The sequence below is a fragment of the Phodopus roborovskii genome, unplaced genomic scaffold (assembly GCF_943737965.1).
Source record: "Phodopus roborovskii unplaced genomic scaffold, PHOROB, whole genome shotgun sequence".
NCBI classification, from domain to species: domain Eukaryota; kingdom Metazoa; phylum Chordata; class Mammalia; order Rodentia; family Cricetidae; genus Phodopus; species Phodopus roborovskii.
In genome coordinates this window covers 9,571,105-9,594,114 of record NW_026126651.1, presented here as the reverse complement: position 1 = coordinate 9,594,114, position 23,010 = coordinate 9,571,105, and the positions used below count along the sequence as shown (strand labels likewise).

The 23,010-nt window shown below is 42.7% G+C and overlaps 1 protein-coding gene across 1 annotated transcript in view; it reads left to right on the top strand.

The window, feature by feature from the left end:
* Positions 1 to 23,010, top strand: part of Gabra5 (gamma-aminobutyric acid type A receptor subunit alpha5) — an 87,287-nt gene that overhangs the window by 35,168 nt on the left and 29,109 nt on the right. Inside the window, exon 6 of the mRNA XM_051174325.1 lies at positions 13,113 to 13,195. Within this exon, the coding sequence (XP_051030282.1) occupies positions 13,113 to 13,195 (83 nt within the window). The remainder of the gene's footprint in view (positions 1 to 13,112; positions 13,196 to 23,010) is intronic.

Genomic DNA, 23,010 nt, shown 5'->3' with positions numbered 1-23,010 from the left:
TCCTCCTCAGGACCAAAGCCTGGGGTCAAAGGAGACAGCCAACCATGGGCCAGAAGCTCAGAAACAGTGAGCCGTAAAGAGATCTTTCCTCTTTTAAAATGCCCCCCCCCCAAAGTATGTCCTAACAGCAACAAAAGTCACTGAAAGGGCAAAGTATTGAACTTAATTTTTTTTAAAAAAAATTAAATGGATTGATTTACTCGTATATTTGAATTTTTTATAATTATTTAATTTTAAATAACACCTCAAGTGTGCATAGTAACAAGGTCCAGTCATGGATTTATACACAAGCATACCACATTCACTGATTGAATACAGGCTGTCTTTATACACCTCACACCCAAGCATACCCCTCTCAACTCCTATTAATCACTGTAAAAGAAATGTACTTTTCTGAGCAGTTTCAGGTTGATAGAAATAGAGGAATGTGCAGAGATTTCCCATGCTTTCTTTAACCCATCCATGCACAGCCTTCTCTGCCCCATTGCAACTATAGCAGAGCTCATGTCGTAGGCCCAGGCCCATGGTTCATGGCAGAATTCACACTGTCTATTTTATGAGTTTGGACAAACTTTTAATAGCACTTATGCAATATGGTATCACATAGAAATCCTGTGTACTCACCCATTTATTCATTTCTGCCTCCCCTTGGCTCCTGACAATTGCTTATGTTTTTTCTTATCTCCTTTTCTTTTAAGACATTTTAATTAACTCTTGGAAAATCCATACGTTGTATTTTGACCATATCCTTCTCCCCAACTCTTCCCAGACGCAACTTCCCTTTGGATATCCACCCAACTTTGTGTTCAAGAAAAGGCAAAACAAAACAAAAACCAAACAAACAAAAAAAAAAAAAAAAAAAAAAAAAAAAAAAAAAAAACAAAGCAAACAGACAAAACCCATACCCTCACTGAGCCCATTTTTTTTTTTTTTTTTTTTTTGCTACTATTCATTGTAACATGATGGACCTATCAGGGCTTACAACCTTAATGAAAACTAATTCTTCCGATCTCAGCAGCTGTAAATTACCAATAGCCCCTCAGCTAATGGTAGGACTTTATGCCCGTCTCTCTGGTCCATGGAGTTTCTGTGACCTGAACTTGTACAAGTCTCATGGATGATCTCATAACTAATATAGGTTCGTGTATTCAGCAGCCTTGTTGTGCCAAGGAAACATTTTTTCTTGTACCCATTCATTGGCTCTGGCTCTTACTGTCCATCCTCTGTTCTATGATTGTTTCTGAGTGTATATGATATAGATACCTCACTTAGGCCTGAGCATTCTGTAGTTTTCATTCTCTGTACTTAACCTGCTTATGGGTCTCTGTACTCAATGCCAACTACTACACAAGAAACTTCTCTGATGAGGCTTGGGAGATGCACCAATCTATCAAAGGAACAATAAAAAAAAAGTCAGTAGGAGTCAGTGTGTCCAATTAGAATAATCGAGGTAGGTCATATCCTAGGACTAGGTCCTGTCTAGGCACAAGTTCTTGGCCCCAACAACAGTGCCAGGTATGGGCTCCGTGAATCCAATCAGAGAGTGATTGGTTATTACCATGACATTTACATTCTCATTGCACCAGTGGTTAATTGCAATGGTTAATTGTTATTTTACCTCATGGCATTCACAGCTGGGTAAGACTGGTAATTCCTTTTCTCCTCTAGTAGTATGCATGGTACCTTTCAGCAGTGTGACAACTAGACAAAGAGATGAAGCTTCCAGATCAGTCCCTACTGATTCCTTCGTGTTCTGTTGCTGAAGATACTGCACACTTGAGTCATAAAACATGGAGATTTGTCTTTTCTGAGAGTGACAAGCAGTTGGAATCTAGAGATAAATGCTTTCCAACAGGCTTATTCTATTTAAGATTGTGCACTTGAGTTTTGTGTGTGTGTGTGTGTGTGTGTGTGTGTGTGTAAATTTTGTGATATGAAAGCTCATTTCTTTATAGCATGAAGTAATATTCCACCATGATGTCTGGGTACAGTTGAACCGTTCACATACAGAAGGGTATCTTTGTGGCTTTCAACTAGCAATTAGTTCTTGGTGATTAGGAGGATATCTGTAAATAGTCCTGGGGATATTTGTGTAGACATGAATTTTCAGCACATTCAGATAAAGACCGAGAAGCTCAACTCTGGGTCATATGGTGAGTTTGTTTAGTTCTGTAAATACTGCCAAGCTGTCTTGGAAACAGTTGGAGCATTTTGTGTACACAGAGTTGATGAATGAGAGAGCTCCTGCTTCCCCAGATCCTGCCCAACATTTGGCACCATAGATACTGTGGGTTCTGGTTATCTTAGTAACTGCGATGTGACCTCCCTCATTGTTTACTTTGCTTTTCCACGGTGAGATGTCATTGCAGGCATCTTACACCCATTGGGCACCATGGGATTTTTTTGGTGAGATATGCTGAAAGCTCTTTTAATACATCTTAAAATTGATTTTACTCAGTGTGAGCTGTGACTTCTTTATATATCTTGGATAACAGTCCTCTTGCTTTCTTACTTTACCTGTGTCTAGGCCTTGACTCGCAAGATGTCCCGTAAGTTCCAGAATAATGGGGGACTGTATGATCCTTGCCTGGCTTCTACTTTCCAAGTTTTCTGCTTGTCTGCTGACTCTGCCCACTCACCCCTAGCTTCTGTGCCTGGGGCAAACATTCACAAATGAATAAGCACTGCCTCAGCTTAGGGTATTTCAGGTGCAGGTAAAACGAAGGCAGCTCTCAAACTAGTCACCCAGAAGCCTTCACCGAGCAAAGCATGGGGCAACGTTCTTTGAGAGTATAGGGACACATCAGCACCAGGAGTGTGGCCACTTCTGTAGCAGAGTTAGAGAACAGGCCTTGCTTAATGAGGTTAGAGTACTTTTTAGTTCACTAAACAATCTCACCATGGGTTGTAGGGTCCCTCATAAATTACTGAATTGTGTTTTAACTTTTACTAAGCTATTGTCTTTATGAATGGACAGATTGCTGGAACCCTGAATGTACAGGTTTCTGTGGTGCCATCTTCTTTTGTAGAGTGTTTTCAATTTTTATTTTATGCATATGTGTGAGTGCTGGAGGGTACATAAGTGCACGGTGTACATGTATGCAGAAGATCAGAAGAGAGTGTCAGGTCCCTTGGAACTGAACTTCCAGGTGGCTGTGAGTCTCCGTGTGGCTTGGGAACTAAACTCAGGTCTTCTGCAAGAGCAGCAAGTGCTCTGAACTGCTAAGCCAAGTCCCCAGCCCCTTCCCTGGAGTTCTAAGAACATTATGCACCACACGTAGTGCTGCTTGTTTTATATTGGGGCATTTTAAACAATACTGTACAATAGGCTTTGCAATGTGCACAGGGATTTGGGCTCTGGATTTGTGAGCGGTGGAAACTGGTCCTCTGGCTTGAGCTTCTGGTTGTGTGTGTCCCACACTTCGAGAAATGCAGTTTCCTGAGCTGAACTTTGAGTTTGCCCTTCGGAAAGGAGATCATTTGCACATGTGTGCTCTCGTTTTTGCAACGATTATTTACTGTTCAGCCTTCTGTTTATTTCCCACATTTTTTATCTATTATGGTATATTAATTGTTCGGTATATCATACACATGAAATTAAACATTTCTACCCTATTTGTTATTAAAATGCCTCCTGGAGTGTTTTTTTTTTTTTTAACAAAAGGAAGTCAGTAATTGATATAGACCCACATTGATCCTGTCCCCTTTGGTTAAGTACCACATCAGCTTTTTGAGCGGATGACATTTATGCTGGTTTTCCCAACATAAACAAGAATTGCTGACATCTTCTCCCCAACAGCTGACGAGGAACAAAAATACAAATAAATTGTGCACAGATCCATGGGCATTTTTAGCTCAATGTAGTTCTGATGGTTGGACATCCTTGTTTTACCCAAGCATGCAAAATGAGCCAGTTACCCTTAGGACAACCGATGAACTCTGTAACTCAGGCTTGAAGTAAATTGCAGGATTTGTATCACTCATTTCTAAAAAGGGTGTGTAGTTATGCTATGTCAACAGTAAATATTAGGGAGGAGATGGGAGATTTTGACACAGGACCTTGCTGTTCAGCTCAGGGTAGCAATGACCGCCCAATCCTCCTGCCTCATCCTCTGGAGTGTTGGGATTACAGAAGTGGACCGACCACCATGTCTGGATATAGTACTTTTAAAGAATGGAATTCTGCAGTTGTACAAATGAAAGCATGGATTATTTAATGTAAGAATTTAAAACTGGGAGAATATTAAATTCCCAATAACAATTTAAAGTTTTGTTTTGTTTTAATAATTTTTTAAATTTAAATTTGAGACAAGCTTGTTTTACATGGCAATCCCAGTTCCTGCCCCCTCTCACCCCCCCCCCCCCGTTTCCCCAGCCAACCCCCACCTCATTCTCTTTCTGCTTCCTAGGGGGAGTGAGGCCCTCCATGGGGAGTCTTCAAAGTCCATTTGGGGCAGGCCCTAGGCCCTCCTCCATGTGTCTAGGCTGAGAGAGTATCCTTCTATGTGGAATGGGCTCCCAAAGTCCATTTGTATCCTAGGGGTAAATGCTGATCCATTACCAGAGGCCCATATACTGCCTAGTACTCCCAACATTCAGAGAGTCTGGTGGGTTCTATGATGGTTTCCCAGCTATCAGACTGGAGTCCATGAGCTCTGCCTTGTTCAGGTCATCTGTCTCTGTGGGTTTCTCCAGCTTGGTCTTGACCCCTTTGCTGATTATTCCTCCCTCTCTGCAACTGGATTCCAGGAGTTCAGCTCAGTGTTTTGCTGTGGGTGTCTGCTTTCTGCTTTTTGAAACGTGCTTTTCACGTTTTTAGTGTATGTACAATAGGTCAGTGTGCATGTTATCCATCTAACTCTGATCCCTTGCTCTTCTGCGGGTGTGGGTGGAACGTGGTTAATTTTGCATCACATAAATGAGGACATGGCATTGGTCAGTCTGTGGAAGGACCTTGATTTGAGAATTTTTGGCTAGATCAAACACAGCTACACTCTATATACAATAGTTATTAAATTATTACATAATTAAATTACCTACAATAAACATTAAATGTGACGTGTGTGGGGTTGACTGGGCTGGCATTGACTTTCAAACTGCAGCACACCCCTGACTTAGCAGTCTTTATATACAATACATTTCAGTTTTGCATTGCTGTTGAGCTTTGGAAGAGATCTACCTTAGATACACTAGTATAAGCTAGACTTACATTTCCAGGAATATTTGCAGAACCAATATCCACAGCACACTGGATTGGTGATTTGTTAAGGAGAAACCTGTGCATGCATGTGCTCTGCTTTTCTGTGTTTTCTTCCTCCTGAGTGCAGCAGAACAGGGACACTGAGTTTCTCCTGATTTTGTTCTAGGCCAGCCTCATCATGGAGAGGGTGTTTCTGAATCACACACACACACACACACACACACACACACACACACACACACACACACACACGAGACAGAGACAGAGACAGAGCCAGACACAGACACAGGTACACACACATACACAGAGTCACAGTACCAAAATCTTTGTGTTACCAGAGCCCCTGCCCTACTCTGGTTCTGAGACTGAATGCATGTCAACAATAAAATAAGCTGAAATGTGATGTCCAGAAAAACAGAAGGTAAGGAAAAGTTCATAATTTTTGTCAAGCTGAGAGGAGAAAAAAAGTAGTCATTTCTTTCCATCTTGTTCATAACAATGAAGTAATGTTTGGGAAAGTCAGAATAAAAGCCAGGATATACACATGTGGAGATTATGCTGCTGGCCCCAGGTACTAGAACTGGAAGGTAGTCTTTGTCCTGGTGTGAGGACTTCAGGGAGGACTGTGCTCATTCACTCCGGAATTTTCAGGTGAGATCACCTTGAACATTCGTGTGTGTGTGTGTGTGTGTGTGTGTGTGTGTGAGAGAGAGAGAGAGAGGGGGGGGGGGAGGGAGAGAGAGAGAGAGGGAGAGAGAGAGAGAGAAGGAGAGAGAGAGAGAGAGAGAGAGAGAGAGAGAGAGAGAAATGCATCACATCTACTGCATCTCCAAATCCTTCTAGTGTTCAGATGAGTAATGTTCTGGTGAATAAAAAGTTATCTGTACAATTGGTTCATCTATATAAGGACTACTTAGGGCTAGAAAATTATTATTGCCAGATTAACATTTCTTTTCCATGGCAGCATGCATTAGACATTCCACAAAGATTTAGAATGTTCCCAAATACTACATGCATTCCTTTAGAGTCAGTGGCATTTGTGTGGGTGGGTCATCTGCCCCCTTCACAGTTCCTGCTGGTGGTCATGTCAGTATCAAGCTGTCTGCTTATTACCAAGGTCTGGCTTTCTGTTGTGTGGAGGACTCTGTGCTAGAAGACTTGCTTCAGGTTTGTGTGTGCTGGGTTTGAGCTCCCGGCATAACAGAGCACCAGCATACAGCAGCTGCTGCCTAAAAGTTCAACTGGCCACTCTTTTACTACTCTCCCTCAGGTTTTATGTCATGACAACTACTTTGTAATCCCCCATCCTGCTTTAACAAGTCACCTCAAACTTGGTGGCATTTTTGCATGAGTTTATGATCTCACAGCACTGGAGGCCGGAGTCAGAAATGAGGCTTCCAGTGCCAGTGTCGACTTACTTGGAAAATTTGTTTTCTGTTTGCACCATCCATATATATGTATGTGTATGCATATGTATACATACATGCACACGCACACGCACACACACACACACACACACACACACACACACTGCAGTTTAGGCTTGATGCATCCCTTGATGTATGGCTCTAGTACATTCCAACAACTTCTTATGCTACTGTGTCTTACTTTGTGACACTAATACTTTGTTCCCTTCTTATGAGAAAGCTTTGTTATTGATGGTACTGAACCCATCCAAATAATCCAATTCCTATCTCAAAGGCTCAAGCCCATCACACTTTAAATACTGCTCTGCTCTGTGTGGAAACATAAAGGTTGGATGGGGTAGGACTCAAGCCATTAATTTGTATGCCCTATCTTGTATCCCTCTTTGTTCTGAAACATTGGTTGCTGATCCCTATTCCTCTATTCTGGTCATATGGAGGTTCTTGCCAAAGGGTGTCCAATCACAACTTTGGTTTTTAGCTTGTACATACTTGGTAAGGAATATACTAATTATAGCAAAGATGAGTAAAAAGTATCAGTGTCATCAAATGTAGCTTACTATTAACAATTTTCCCTCCATCTTGTTTCTCCATGCTATTTACTATGAGAAGTGCAACAAAAAAGAGGTAACTTCTTCCACACGACCAACTTCTTTTAGATGAGTAGCCAGTTTCATCACAGTGTATATATTCTGTGATTGCTGTAACAAGCCACCACAACTTAGATACTTAACACAGTAAAAGCGCATTCTCTTAAAACTGTAGAAACCATGAATCAAAAATTGGTTTCACTCAGGCTGGAGAGATGGCTTAGCCGTTAAGAGCACTGACTGCTCTTCTAGATGTCCTGAGTTCAATTCCCAGCAACCACATGGTGGCTCACAACCATCTATGATGAGACCTGGTGCTCATTTCTGGCCTGCAGGCAGACATGTAAGCACAGAACACTGTATATATAATGAATAAATCTTTTTTAAAAAAATGGTTTCACTGGCACAAAATGAAGATGTCGGCAGGACCATACTCCCTCTAGAGGCTCAGTGGAGCGCTACCATCACTTTTCAGAGCTGTGTCTGTTGTATTTCTTTACCAGAGCTCCTGCATGAGTCTTCAAGCTAACAGTAGAGGAAACCAGCTCCTCCTATTTTCACATCCACTCTTCTGCATGGTCTCACCTCTCACCTCTCTCTCCCAGAAACTCTGGTGATTACTTGATGGCACCCTTGATGGCCTCTCCATCTCAAGACAGCCCGTTCACACCCACAAAGATCCTTTCTTATGCGGGGGGGGGGGGCACTTTCATGCTGTGGGGATCAAGCCCTTACAATAGCTTACCATGATCACGTACAAATACTGCTCCCCTGTTACTATAGCTACTATTCATCTGTGTGTTCTGCCACCCTATGACAGGATCTGCTTTCTCAGTTTCCAGGAGCTCCATGTTTGCTCCAGAATCTGCCTAGTGGCATTTAGACATCACATTTCTGCCAACAGTGGCCACTGACACATCTCTACCTGCTTCTCACTACTTCTCTTAGTGACTTTTCAACTATGATGCCAAGGCAACATATAAACATTTATTTGGGGCATACAGCTTCAAAGAGGGAGCCCATGACCATCATGGCAGCAGGTAGACAGGTGTGGTCCTACATCAGTAGCTGAGAGCTTACATCCAATTTACTAACATAAAACAGAGATAGCTAACTGGGAATGGCATAGGCTTTTGAAACTGCAAAGCCCCACCTCCAGTGACACACCTCTGCCTGCAAGACCATAGCCTCTAATCCTTCTCAAACAGCTCGACCAACTGGGAACCAAATATTCCAACATGCACCTATGGGGGCTGTTCTCACTCAACCAACCACCACATCACTGCAGAGGCATCACTTACTTATAGTGTATCCATCCCAGGAAACCCAGTCTTTTCCTGTCAGCCCATTACCAAACAAACCATTTCCATAGTTTTCAGGACATTGTTATAGTAACACATTTTTTTCTGGGTATCAGATTTGTATCTCTTTCCTACTGGTATGGCAGCAAATCATCACAAATGTATTTGCTTAAAACACAACCTCTATTGAGGTCTGGAAGTCAGGAGCCACAAAGGTCTCTTGGGGCTAAAACCAAGGTGTTGGCCAGTTGCATTGATTTTGGGGTTCCAGAAGAGATTCCTGTTTAATCCAGTTCCTGGAAAGCACATTGCTGAGCTCTCAGTCTTATTCTCATATTTGCATCTGTCCCTGCATCTCTTACTCTTTCATTCCTTTTGAAAGGGTCCATGGGATTAGACCGGTCTACTTGAACAACGTAGGGCAATCTCCACACTCTAAGAACCTTGTGTTAATTACATGTGCAACAACCCTTTTGCTATAGGAGGTGGGTAGTCCTAGGTTTGGGAGATCTGTGCATTTTTCTTGAGGTTTACAATGCTGTCTGCCTCTTGTGGGCACATCTTCTGCTGCAGTATTTCCATGGAAACAAGAAAGTCTTTTATCCTTAGTCACCTTCTTGTCATTGAAGTTCCTATCTTGTTTAACCCTTTGTTTTACACCTATGATTTTCAGACTATAAAAATCTACTGTTACCTTTCTTTTCCGAGTGGGAAGACTGGGCAAAAGAAGTTAGGCATTTTTATAAATTTTTACAGTTAATGATACAGCTACTTTGGAATTTGGTTGTTTGGACTAGAGTACCATTTACATGAGTGACCCTCTGACCAAACAGGAACACAAACTACTGAGTCTGGGGTCCTAAGCTCTCAATTGTGACATAAAACCAATTGGGAACAAGGATCTTCACTTGCACCCTGCTCTTTTCCGCCTCTTAAAATTAAGTTCTTGTGCAGACATCATGTTCCACTTGTTACTGCTTGGGTTGACTTGAGTTGACACCATGTACCTGTGTCTTCCAGTAATTCAGTGAATTTCAGCCAAAGGCAGCATTCTGAACTCGCTGAGCTTCATTTACTGTAGCTAAAACATTAAGGCTTTGTACAGGTGACTTAGCTAGCCTTGGTCTATACAGTCAACCATTCCATGAAAAGGTATTCCACCTGGATTCCAAATGTGGAGAGTAGTTACCTGTCAGTGTACTGTCTGTGTTCAAAAGCTCAGATCTGAAGAGTCCCTCTATCTAGACAAACTCAGGCCATTTGTTCAATGTGTAAAAATAGCAGAAATATAAATGTATTACATTTGTTCTTGAGGGATTTATTCGAACAGATGCCGCCTATTAGCAGGCAGGGACAGATGCTGGTCTGAAGCTTCAGACTGACTATAAGGCACTTTATACAAATAAGGTATGAATAATTACTAAGATACTAGTTGTACTATACAAACCACTGTTGTAGATAGGTGTACTGGAACCATTTTTACAGAGTCTTTACAACACACAACAACATTTCCACTCTCACAATATGCTAAAAGAAGATTCCCATTGAACATCTCTTGCCAGACTATTTTAAGCTATGCTTGTATAGCGATTTTCTGCTTGCTCTTGGGGGCAAGCATTTACAGTGAATCCCACAAAGGCAGCCAGAGCTCTCTGGTCCTCCTTTATGCCCCTCATCTTGGCCAGCAGCAGAGACAAAATTCACCAGGGATGGACGGAGTACCTAACTAAGGCGGGAGTCTTACTTCTATGGGATCTGTTTTGACAATTGAAGCCAAATACAGAAATCCTAAGTTCTAGATCCACAATGGCCATATGAACAAAACAGAACCTGCACAGAGGAGTGGGGGATGGGATTGCAGTACCCACTGTGTCTGCAGGCAGGCAGACATGCACAGCAATGGGAAGATGAGTGTCCAGGCAACCTGCACGCGGACGGGAAGCTGAGGGCTTGTTGGAGTAAGAGCCACTTAAGAGAGCTGGTTGACTTGGAAATGGATAGAAAGAGACTCTGCCATCAGTACCATCTCCAGACATGTCCTCATGAGAAGGGAAAGGGGGCCCATGAAGTTGTCATTCATGTCATTCAGGAGTGCCATGAATGGGGTCTTTTAACTGATGACGCGTGTGCTGTGGCTTGCTCACCTGAGCCACCCTCTCCCCTCACACTGCTCCCAGTGATGGGACCCCGGCGCTCCTGGAAGACTGGAGGCCATAGTGACACATGACATGACTCCCACAGTGCTCTCCTTTCCCGAGATCACTGTTAGCTGCTGCTTGGTGCGGTTACTGTGCCGTGTGGCATCATTGAGTGTGTTTTCTCATGGGTGCTTTCTCTAGCACATTTCCCAATTTACCAGCAATCACAGGCAGTAAGTTTCTGACCGTGTGATACTCTTCTCAAAAAGTCCTCCTTTTCCTAATTCTGGGAAGTTAATCTCTGTTTACATTGCCGCTCCAGCCCTTGTCAATAACCCTCCTTTCTTAGTGTGCAGCTGAAAACTTTCTTTTCAGTTAGGAGTCCTGTAAAAAAATCTTAAAAAGGTCTAAGGCCAGTCCATTGGTTCTTAGCTATGCCGGCAGACAGGCACATCATACACATTAGAGTTTCAAAATTAGCCTCTCAAAGTCATGACTGTGAGAGGGATTCGTGATGTGGGAGATAGTTATGCGCGATTGTATAGAAAGATGCATTTTTTTTTTGTACTAAGATCAGAAGGCAGTGTGCACACATAGGGCACAAAACTCCAGATGACATGTACCAGATGAAAGGTCAAGTGAATGGGACCTGTCTGAATGCCTGTGGTTTTGTGTGTATCCTCTGCTCTCTGAGTGTGTGTAGTATGTCGTCTTCAAAGCAGTCGCTACATCTGGACCTGAGAATGAGAACTGAGCGTGTATCTGGTCACCTTGTACTCAGGGCCCTTGGTGGCTCACTCTTACCCTGGGATCCTACTGCAGAACAGTGTCAAAGATTCTTCTCTTCTGATGGAGACGCACTTTCATCCTGGGAGTTCAGCAAATGGCTAGATTGACTATTCAGGCTCCAGTGGCCACCTGTGATTGATGTTACCAATTTAAAACAGGCTAATCTGCTTTAACAAAAGGAAGTGATAAAAAGGAAAACAAATGCTTTTTTGCATTTCATTTGTATCCTGTGAGCATGAGCAGCATCTCTACTTAATACAACAACAATTGGCAACAACAGACAATTTATTATTTATTATCTGCTCCCACGTGCATAAGAAGCCCAACGTTTCATAGTTTAAGTAATTAATTTAATTTGGGATAATGGAAAGGAGCATAAGAAACAGAAAATAAGCTCATTTAAAATGTTGCTAAATTAGTAAAAACTCTTTGGAAACATGAAAGCATGGGTAATGCTGTTTTCTTTGCGTAACAAAATGCCTGATGCTAGGTAATGTACAGAGAAAAGAGATTTGCTTAGCTTTTACTGCGGAAGCTGAAAATTCCTGGGCATTTGTATCACTTGTCTAGTGAGGTCTGCAGTGATGATATAACAGTGTCAGTAGGATGTGTGGAAGAAACCCATGGTGGGAAGGGAAACCAAAGAAATTCAGAGACTAGCTTGGCACTCCATAGCAACTTACTCTTGAGGGAACTACTGGAGCTCTTCAAGAATTAATCTAATCCTTCCTAATGAGGTTCCCCGCATGACCTAATCATTATCTACAGGGCCTCACTTCTTCTTAAAGGTTGTATCAACTCTATACTACCACACTAACCATTTCTGCCACATAAACCTGTGGTGGGCCCACTCCACTATGTTTGGGCCTCAGCACCCTCACACTGTGGAATACTCTAAGTGTTCCATTTTACAGAGCAGAGTCTACACTCATAGGTTAGGTACTAGATGCCATAGGAACTCTCTGTAGGCAGCGGCCAGCAGCTTGAGCTGCACTCATGTCCTGCCGCTGAGTAGCTCTACATTTTGGGCCTTGCTCCATCTGTGATACCCTGTGCTAGTTGTGGTGATCTCCACATGCTACCATGGTGATGGAAGTCAATGTGGTCAGAGCACTCCCACAATGCCTGTCATGGCTGCCTGAGCAGCCACGGCCACCAGCATTGCGGTCAGTGTATTCTTATGTGGAAGACTGGGTTTGGATTAAGAGGATAACAATCAGGTTGCACCAGAAAATTGCTATTGTGATACAAATTCCTTTGAGGTCCATTAAGCAATGAAAAACATAGGTTCTGGTAGAGATTTGACGGTACATTTACCTTGCATTTTTGAATCGGTAAACTATTTAGGAAAATAAATGTATTTCCGGCCTTGTCAAACAAAGCATGCTTGATGATGATGAGCAAGAGGTAGGAAGTGGTAAATCACTGGACAGGCACCGGAGGTGACTTTATGAGCAATGATGATTGTGCAAGCCCATACATCAGACCACGGGGTTCCTGAGTGCTTGGATTCACCCTTCTTTTTACTCCCAATGACTCTTACTTATAACACAAACATGTAATTTAGGAGGGGGCAGTTAGAAAATTTCATAAAAGTATTAAAATGTTAATGTAAATGGATTTATGAGAGGAAGAGCTGGCCTGTTTGACCATCTCTTTTTACTCCTCAGCCTGACTATCTCTGCCGAGTGCCCAATGCAGCTTGAGGACTTCCCGATGGATGCCCATGCTTGTCCGCTGAAATTTGGCAGTTGTAAGTTATTTTCACTCGTAAGAGCTGTGGGTGTGCTTTGGGGGGAAAATCTGCATTCATTCACAAGTGGGCTCAGTCTGTGGCTGCATGTGGTGAGATATGGTTTATCTGGAGGTTCTGGGTGTCTGTTATTTTCCAAACGTGGTCTATATGAGAACTGGACATGTGAGCATCCGTCATAGGTCAGGGTAAGCTGGTAATGACTGAAGACACAGGACAGTCTAGAATGTGTACCTCTAAAGTGAAAGTGTTTCCTCACATTAGCAGACCCTCTTCCCAGCTTTTCTTTACAAGTGTTTGATGTTGTTGTTGTTTGCTTTGGTTTTTTTGTTTGTTTGGGGTTTGTGTGTGTGTGTGTGTGTGTGTGTGTGTGTGTGTGTGTGTGTGTGTGCCCCTCAGGTTATAATCCTCACAGTTTTAAGTACACAGTCAGTGCTATTAATTATTACTATTATTATTATTGCATTGCTATGCTGACTTTCTTGTAGACTATTTGGTAAGTACAGTAATCTTGTCTTTCATGTGCATGGTTCCTACTCATCCAAAACACTCAGATCATAAGTCAATGTTACTTGAGTAACTCGTCAAATCAAAATACATTAGTAAACACTTCTCAAATCTTGTGGATATTCCTGGGTTCCAGCCACTTTGTACGTAAGGGCTGGAGCTGAGATGACCTGAATGAACTTCCTGCCTTCTTTTTCCTTTATGCTCTATGACCTGACATCCTCATTTAATTTCTTTCTGCATCCTGGTACCCTGCAGATGCTAGGAAAGTACTTTCCCATGGGCTGACTTTTTATTTCTCACTTTTGCACAAGTCTTACTAAGTAGCCCAGGCTGCCCTGAATGAACTCTCTCTACAGGCTACCCTTGATCCTGTAGTCTTCCTGCTCTGCTCTTCAAAGTCCCTGACGTTACCAACCTGTGCAGCAGATGGTTTAAGGTTGCATTTTTAAAAACGGATGATCCTTTTTTAGATTAAGCTTGAAGAATAGGAGACTTTGAATCTTGCATTTTCTACCCCTTGGCCAAGTACGTGTGACATCATTCAGGGTTCTGAAGCCTACAGAATTATTGTATCCACCATTCTGCTATGGGATGAAAGATTTGGACACAAGTGTACTCAAGTCACTTTAGTTCTTGCTGCTTTCAAACATCTCTGTGTCTTTGGCTTTTGATAGATTAATTATGATGTGATTTGGTGTGCATTTCTTTGTTGACAGACAGGGACATCTTTTTGGCTTCCTGGGTCTTTTTTTTTTTTTTTCATTTATTTTTTAAATTTCATTTTACATTCCAACCAGAGTCCTTCCTCCCAACCCCCTGCCCTCCCCTCTAGCCGACCCCAAGTCCACACCTCCTCACTGGTAAGGGCTCCTCCCATGAGGACTCAATATAGCCTGTCACAATATGTTGGGGCAAGGTCAGGTCCTTCTCCCATGCATTAAGGCTGAGCATGGCATCCCACCCTCTGGAGAAATCTACAGAGACAGCTGAACCAAGCTTTTGGAAACGTATGAACTCTAGACCTACAACTGTGGAGACTCCAGGGGATCGAACCGGGCCCATTGTTTGTGGGAGACAGTTGTGAAGCCTGGATTAGCTGAGGGGCCGCTGGCAGCAGACCACAATACAAATCCTGGGTTTGTTAGTCCATCTCTTTCCCCATATTTAGACATTTCAGAGCCCCTTCTGTGTGAAGCTTCATTGTGTTGGTCCAGTTGTTTGTTGTCTTGGGGGTCTCCTAAGTGTCTTTCTCTCTGATTCCGTTGTGATTTTGAACCTTTGGTGGAACCATTTCCAATGACATAGCTTCAACTTCGACAATCGTTTCTTGTAATATATCCAGTCTGCTGTTGCTTCACTTAATTTTCCAGTTCAGGTGTTAAACTCCCTCTGTCTGTTATTTTCGTGTGGTGTGCTCGCATTTTCTGCCTCTGTTGGAATTTTATTTTGCACATGTATTACTTCTCTGACCTTGGCGAACATCTTAATGCAGTGGTTACTCTGAAGGCACTGCCATATAAGTCATGCAACTTCATTTTATTTGAGCCTGGTTTTAATCTTGTTCCATCCTTTGAACGCATTTCCTTATTTTCTTTACTCTTTATTATTTCTTTATTATACTGGCAAGTGTCTTACACAAGCCATCTCTTTTATTATTATTATTTGGCTTTCTGCCACTATAACAAGATATTTAACATAACCAACGTATGAACAAAAACCATATATTTTGGACCACACTTTTCTGTGGCCATTTGTTTTCTTTGTGTCTGTAGCAAGAGGGCCTGTCCTACTGTAGTGCATGACAGAACAAAACCACTCACATCACAAGACAGAGAGCAAAGGAAGTATGTGTGGGTCTATGTTTCTTCCAAGGGCCTACCCTCAATGCTTTAAGTACTTCCTTAAGCACTATCCCAGTACAGCCCCCAGGGGACCAAACCTTTCACACAGGAGCCTTTGGATGACCTTGAAGATCTTATTATAACTTCCACCAGTCTTTCAGACCCGGCTGTGTTCACCAGTCCTCCTGGCCAGACTCTCTAAGCCTTATCAAGCTTGGTGCTGGTCTAAGCCACCTGCTTTGCTTTAAGCATTCCAGTGTGTCTTGTGTATGCTCGGTCTTCTTAGGACTCAGAGACAAGGAAGATCGAACCTGCTCTTCAGGCAGCCGCCTCCCCCCCCCAAAAAAAAAAGTTGGATCATAGCCATCTCCACCTAGCTCTTCTATTCTCCAGAGAAGCCAATATTTGATCTTTGTTCAATCTCTGATGACTTGGGGAGGAATCATGCTGGCCAGCTGTGAGCTGCATCAAGACTGACTCTTCGCTTCCCACTGGTGCATAATTAGTCTTCTGTGTAGCCCCTAGAGGAGTCGGCATGGTGAGCCTGTGGCCTACCTCACCCACTTTCCAGATTCTCCTTCATGTGTGCATATTTGTTGCTGGTTTTTTTTAATTATTATTATCTTGAACAAAACTGAGTTTTTGGGAGCAGTTACAGCTGCTATGGCTATGGCATCCACCAGCCCAAGCTGTAGTATTTGCTCTTTGTTCTTAGCTACCTGCAGGGTTCCTAATTCCTCCAGTGCATAGCACTTAATGGAAGATGGAAGAGAAACCTGTCCCTGGGGAAGCACATAGAAAGGGCTGGATGCATGCTCTTATCAAGTACGTGGCGGAGGCTGTGAAATCTAGACTGAACACATATTTTACTACCTTGTAAATATGATATTTGTATGGTTACATATGTAAATATGATGTTTTACTTTTATATTAAAAGATAATATGATCTATATTTAAGACTCTCTCACATACACACATACATGTTTGATGCAGTTACTTGGCAGGTCTCTCTCTCTCACACACACACACACTCACACACACACACACACACACAGAGAGAGAGAGAGAGAGAGAGAGAGAGAGAGAGAGAGAGAGAGAGAGAGAGGTTTCAGGCTTCAATCTCAGCCTTTCCTGGCTTCAGAGTCTTGGTGAGTTGGAGGTTTGGGGGTGACTGTACATCACATTTCCCGCTCCCATCTGTCTGAAATTTTTCCAGCTGTGTTGTTCTGATGGCCCAGACTCTTCAGCAGGATGGAAGAATCCTGCCTGGACTTAGCTGCCTTGCAGCACTGCCCTACAGCTTCCTTCCACGTGTCAGCGATCCTCAGCATTTCCAGTGCCTCCGGTGCCCAAAGAGTGATTTCTTAACAGGGATTGCCCGATCTCTGCCCTCTGCCATCTCTGGAAGCTAGCTTTTCTGATGCAAAGGGTTTCATTGCAGATAAGTGTGTATGATAAATGAAACATCAGATGGAAGGAGATTGTTCATTCAAACTTTCACCATCAAGTAGTACATTGTAATTACGATGTCCATTTCTTTGGTCACCACTGTGTCTCGCAATCATTTGCTCCTGGCAGTGAGGTAGTTGTCACTGAGCCTGAAGTCAGCCTGTAGGTCACCTGAGACTACTGAGTCCCATGCCTGATGGAACAGGAATTGTTCATACCACTAGAAGAACATTAACCATAGTTTACATTTATACTGCTCTTTATATATGAAGGTTATGCTTTGATTTGCTCAAAAACAAAACACAGTCTCTTTTTGCTACGCTAAGAGACTGCTCTTGTCACTGGACAAATGAATGAATTCAGGCCACTGTGATCCTAGATTTGATGGCAATGATGTGCAGGGGAGACAACTCAAAGCAATCTTGGATACAGAAAAGCATTTGACAGCCTCATTTCATCACTAAAATTATTTCATACTTGTCAGGCAACCAACTGCAGGGAAATCATTTCCCATATTCGGAGATGCCTACATACCTAATGGAGGCTCCCCACTCTACACCGGGAGAATAAATAATATGAACATTGCACATAAAGCAAAGCCAGTAGGGACCCTTCCTGACCTCAGTAGAAATTCAGGATTGCCGTGTCCGATTTCTTCTAACGTCCTTGGTACCATGAAGATGGATTTGATTTGAGTCTAGTGTTGATGATTTATTTGCATCAGGTTATTATCACCAACGCATCATGCAAGCCATCACACAATCGAGTGAGAGCTAGAAAACTCTAGAAAACCACCTTCCCTCAGCTTTTAAGCTTCCCATTCAGAACACACTAATTTAAAGAGGAGAAACGCTATTCGATTAAAATGTTTTTATTTGTCTTTTATCTTTTAGATTTGCTGAGAAAGGACAGATGCTTTAGCCAACTTGTTCACTTACACTACTTATGCATGTGAACAAGCAGAAGCTAAATAAATGTGCAAGTGTAATGAGTTTAAATTACCCAATTCAACTGTTCCTGGCTGTTAGGAGACAAAGGAATGCAAATCTGTGTCTCTCCTCTGCTGAGGCTCATGCTCAGGTGCCTTTGGTTCCTGTGGAGCAGAAGTGAGCTAGCCACTCCTTAATGCTGCCTCTCCTGTCAGTGCTGAAATCAGCCCTCTTTCACAGACAAGGCTTCCTAGACAGCAAGGAAGTTCCTTACGGGTAATGTCATGGCTTCCGTCTGCCCTGTTCCCATCCAAACTCTTTGGAGAAGAGGAAGAAAGGTCCTCATTCTTTTGTTCATTTCCTTCTTAGAGGGGTGCATTAAGAGAATCAGCTTAAATTAAGAGCTGGAGAGTTGGAAACTTACAGCTAGAAGCTCCGTTGCCAGGGAACGGGATGTGCGTCTCATTTTATGAGCTTTCAGTGTATCCCAAGTATCCTGGCCCTGCTCTTGTATCCAAGATGGCCCCGGCACAGTGGCTCCACAGTTTTCAGAAAGCCTGGTAGACCTCAAAATTCATGAGGTGTGGAAACACACGGGTCTTAACCTGTGTGTGTGTGTGTCAAGTTTAGATTTGTTAATCATGGGGACACACTGGTTAATTTTTGACTTTCATTGTGGTTTGAATGATTGTGTATCCTTCCATTCATGCTTGGGAATCTAATACCCAATGTATCATGGATAGTGTTAGGAGGGCCTTTGGGAGGTGATTATGTCATGAGGAAAGAGCCTTGAGGAGTAGGATTAGTCCCCTTAATGAAGTGCTCCAGGGAAACTGCTTATCCTTTCTACCCTATGAGGGCATAGCAAGAAAATAAGAGAAACACATTTTAACAGACTAAACCACTGGTCAAAAGATGATTTGCGTGTGGATTTAATCTGCTCGGGCTATTAGATTGTCATTAGTCATGCTGTTCATTAACAACATTTATATTTTTAATGTTTATGAAAGTATTAACATAGTCATTCCTCACAACTCTAGAGGCTGGAAAGGCCAAGGTCCGTTGCCATTAGAACTGCTAACTAGGAAGAACTTGCTTCCTCTTCATCCAGGTCTGTCTTTTTGCTATAACTTCAAAGAGCAGAAGGAACAAGAAACCTCTGTGTAGCTGTTTTATAAGGGCACAGATCCTATCTTGAGGGTTCTATCCTATAGTGTATTCACATTATTCAAATCCTCATAGCCTACCTCCCCAGGAGGCTAGTCAGCATGAGCTTTGGAGGCCTGGGTAGCTCCTGGGCACAGCAAGCTCTTTGCACTCTACTGAGTGCAGTGAGACTATTAGGACCAGGGCCCCACACTTCCCTTGAGGACTTGATTATGGACACACACTGGTAATGGGATTAAGCATCTTTGTGCAGCTAAAAGAGGCCACTGGGATTCCCAGATGCTAGTGCTGTTTCACAATGGAGATCACATTTTGTAGTGAACCTGGTAGAACCCATAGAAAAAGAGAGACCAGGGAATGAGGGCAAAGTTCTAGTTAGGGCCAAAGAACACAAAGGCTGCCGTGAAATTAGCCAATCACAGAAGGTCAGGAAGGTTCATTGCTGCAGCCTAGAGCTAGCTAGTGGTGGTTATTAGAAAAGGGTACAAAATCAGTTCAACCACAAGAATGAAATTTAGCAACCATTTTGGACATAGATATATATTTCAACATTGCAAAAAAAAAATGAAAATGACAAACTACCTGATTGAATCCGTCCTTAATGCATACATAGGTCAAAATGATATAAGCACATTTAACGATGAGAGAAGGCTTATTTGAGGAAATGAATGTTAGCACCACAGCTCCAACAGGAAGAGCCGTGGGTGTGAGGTGCACAGAGGTAGCAGAGTTGGTGGCATCTATTGAGCCAAGAAAGAGAGAATTAACAAGACAGTTAAAGTTCGTGGGGTGGAAAAAAGAGGAAGGGGTTGCCATACCAAAGACTGAAGGGATAGCATTTCGAAATAATAGTGGCCAGGAGGGCAACTCACATGTGTAGGATAAAGGAGGAACGTTTGTAAATGGCCACAGCATGGTATGACTACCAGGTGACTTGGAGACAGTTTTTTCCTGAGAGACTGGAAGTGACCAGAAGCAGCTACTGTTTGGTCATCGGGACACGCCCCATCCACTGGTTGCCTGGCCTCCTGGCTGTCTGGTCCCTCTCCCCAGGAGAGCATTGTTTCTACAGGCAGTCCTTTTGGTTTTCTCCAAGTCTGGTCTGACTGAGCTCCCTAAGAACTAAGAAGAGTACCACTGACTCTCCACTCTTACTCTAAGCATCTCTCAATGCCCCGAGTATCTTCCTGTCCTGGCAGCCGTGACTCAGACCTGTAGCTTAGATGGTAACAGAGAGACACTTTATTGGTTCATTTGGCTACTTATCATTTCCCTACCTCTTAGCCAATTCTGGTCAGTGGCAAAACCCACTGTGGATTTGAAACATGGATGCTGATCCACAAGTGTGGCAGGGATGCTGTATTGATAGTCACTTAACAGTTCCAAAGTTTCCTTTCCTATGTTTGGCAATTGATGTGCTGAATGTTGACTGGGTTTCCACCAAGGGGGGTGGGGGACTGCAGAAAGTAAGATACATGCTTGGTGTGTGGCCCATTCTGAGGTAGTTACTCTCAACTCTGTGTTTCTGCACCTGTTTTAGAAGAGAAATGGCAGCTAGAGATGTGGGTTTCAGAGAACTCAAATCATCCATTTTAAATCGCAATTCTGATAAAATTCATTTTCAGTGTCAGGGTCAAGTTACACTGAGCAACATAAAAGTCATACACACACACGCACACACACACATATTTATATATATATGTATATGTATATGTATATGTATATGTATATGTATATGTATATGTATACGTATATGTATATATATAGACCAGAAGCTTCTGGGTGTCCCCACATAGCCAGAGGATAAGGCTAATACTGTCCGCACAGGCTGTGTGCGGCTCTGGGAGACAGTCAATAAGAAATTAAATTCAAAGTTGGTTTATAGCTCAGAAGTAGGGTGCCCCTAGCTGTGTGAGTCTCGGGATTGGATCCACAGCATCCATGAAAAGAAAGAGGGAAGAGAAGAAAGGAAAATAGAAAAGAATGTAAGGAAAACAGAAATTAATTTCAAGTGTGAGAGTCTTTCCACAAGACAAGATTTGACACCAAGCTAGAATCGTTGTATCTGGTTCCATAAAGATAATCTATTATTCATTAAATATCTACTGTGTATAAGGCATTCACATACTAAATACTTAATATTTATGCCTAAGTTTTGTACTCATTTTGACCTGTTACGGGTGATCAAAGTCTTCTCTAAACTGTAGATAGGTTGGCAGAAACTTCAGGCTGACAGAGCTTGTTCACGGACACTTTGGGAGCTAACATCAGAGTGACTTTATTCTTCAGGGATCGTGCGTTCTGAATGGTCTTGTCAGGACAGGGATGGCTGTTCCGTTGTCATCCCTTAGATCTGAAGTACTACATGCCATCGTTAGTGTCATTAAGAGACAGGGGTCTCGGAAAAAGCAAGACATCTCCACGTTGTTTGTGAGGGGAAACATTTGCATCCTTCCTGCACATTTCTGCTCCTGCCTGGCCAAAGAGGACAGGTGTGAGTCTTCCCGAAGACTCTGTGAGCTTTCAGATTCATGTCTCCCAATAAATGTAGGACTATGTTACACTCCTGGCTCAGGGCAGGGGGTTGGACTCCTGGTCCCCAGTGAGAGGGTCTCTTAATAGCACAGCTCCCCCAACCTCCACCCCCACCCCTGCACAGTAAGTGCTGCCCCGCCCCAGTTGGAGGCCTGCTGCAGAATGCCTGCCTTTGAGCTTTGAGGCCAGTGTAACAAGGAGGGATTGCAGAAGAGGTGCTCAGGACAAACTAACCATCCTGGAAATAGCAGGAAGCAGAGGATTGCTCCATGCCCAAAGTATATTCCCTTATTCCCATCCTTCGGTGACCAGAATCCAGCAGGACTGCTTTGTTTACATCCGTGTCCGAGTTTTACGGGCCTGAATTATCTAGGCTTCTGCAAACACACACACACACACACACACACACACACACACACACACACACACTCACACACACAATTTTCAATGGAAACTTTAAAAGGCAGAAAGGCTTGGGCCAGTGTAATACAAGTCCTGAAACACGACACCTGCCAGCCCAGGTTACTGTACACAGCAAAACCCTCTGTTATAATAGGAGGAGAAAGGGAACTTTCCATGACAAAAGCAGGTTAAGGTAGGTGTTCATAAGACACAGGAAGAAATACCTGGGACTGAAGAAAGAAAACAGCCCATCCAAGAGTTGACAGTGAGAAAAATGACAATGTTAGGTCACTGGTTAAACAAAGGGAGACTAAGAAAACAAATAGCATAAAATCAGTATGATTACAGGAATCAATGCACATCTTTCAAAATAGCTTTGAACAGCAATGTTATCAACTCCCCAATTAAAAGACACAGACGAACAGACTGGATTCAAATGGTATCAATCCCTCTGCTGCCTCTAAGAACCACACCTTCACCAATGACAGAAGGTACCTTAGAATGAAAGAATGAGAAAAGTTATTCTGACAAGTGGAACCAGGAAATAACCAGAAGGTGCTATTCTAATATCTGACAAAATAGACTTTACACGAAAACTAAAAATCAAGAACACTTTATACTAATCAAGGGAACAAGACATCAAGAAGACATTATCCAAAACATTTATGCGTCAAACTCCAGTGCATCCAGATTCATAAAGTAATTGACACTAGACATAAAGCAACCGAAGAGCCCAACACATTCACAATGGGTAAATTTAACAGAAATAATAGAACTAATTGGCATCATAGACCAAATGAGCCTAATGTTGTCTACAGAACATTTCCTTCGAAACACTAGAGAGCATACATGCTTACCAGAAGCCCTTGGAACCTTCTCTAAAATACACCATGTATTGTGATACAAAGCACCTCTCAACAAATGTAGGAAAATTATAGTATCTCCTTATATCATTGCTGACTACAATGAAGCAAAAGTAGAT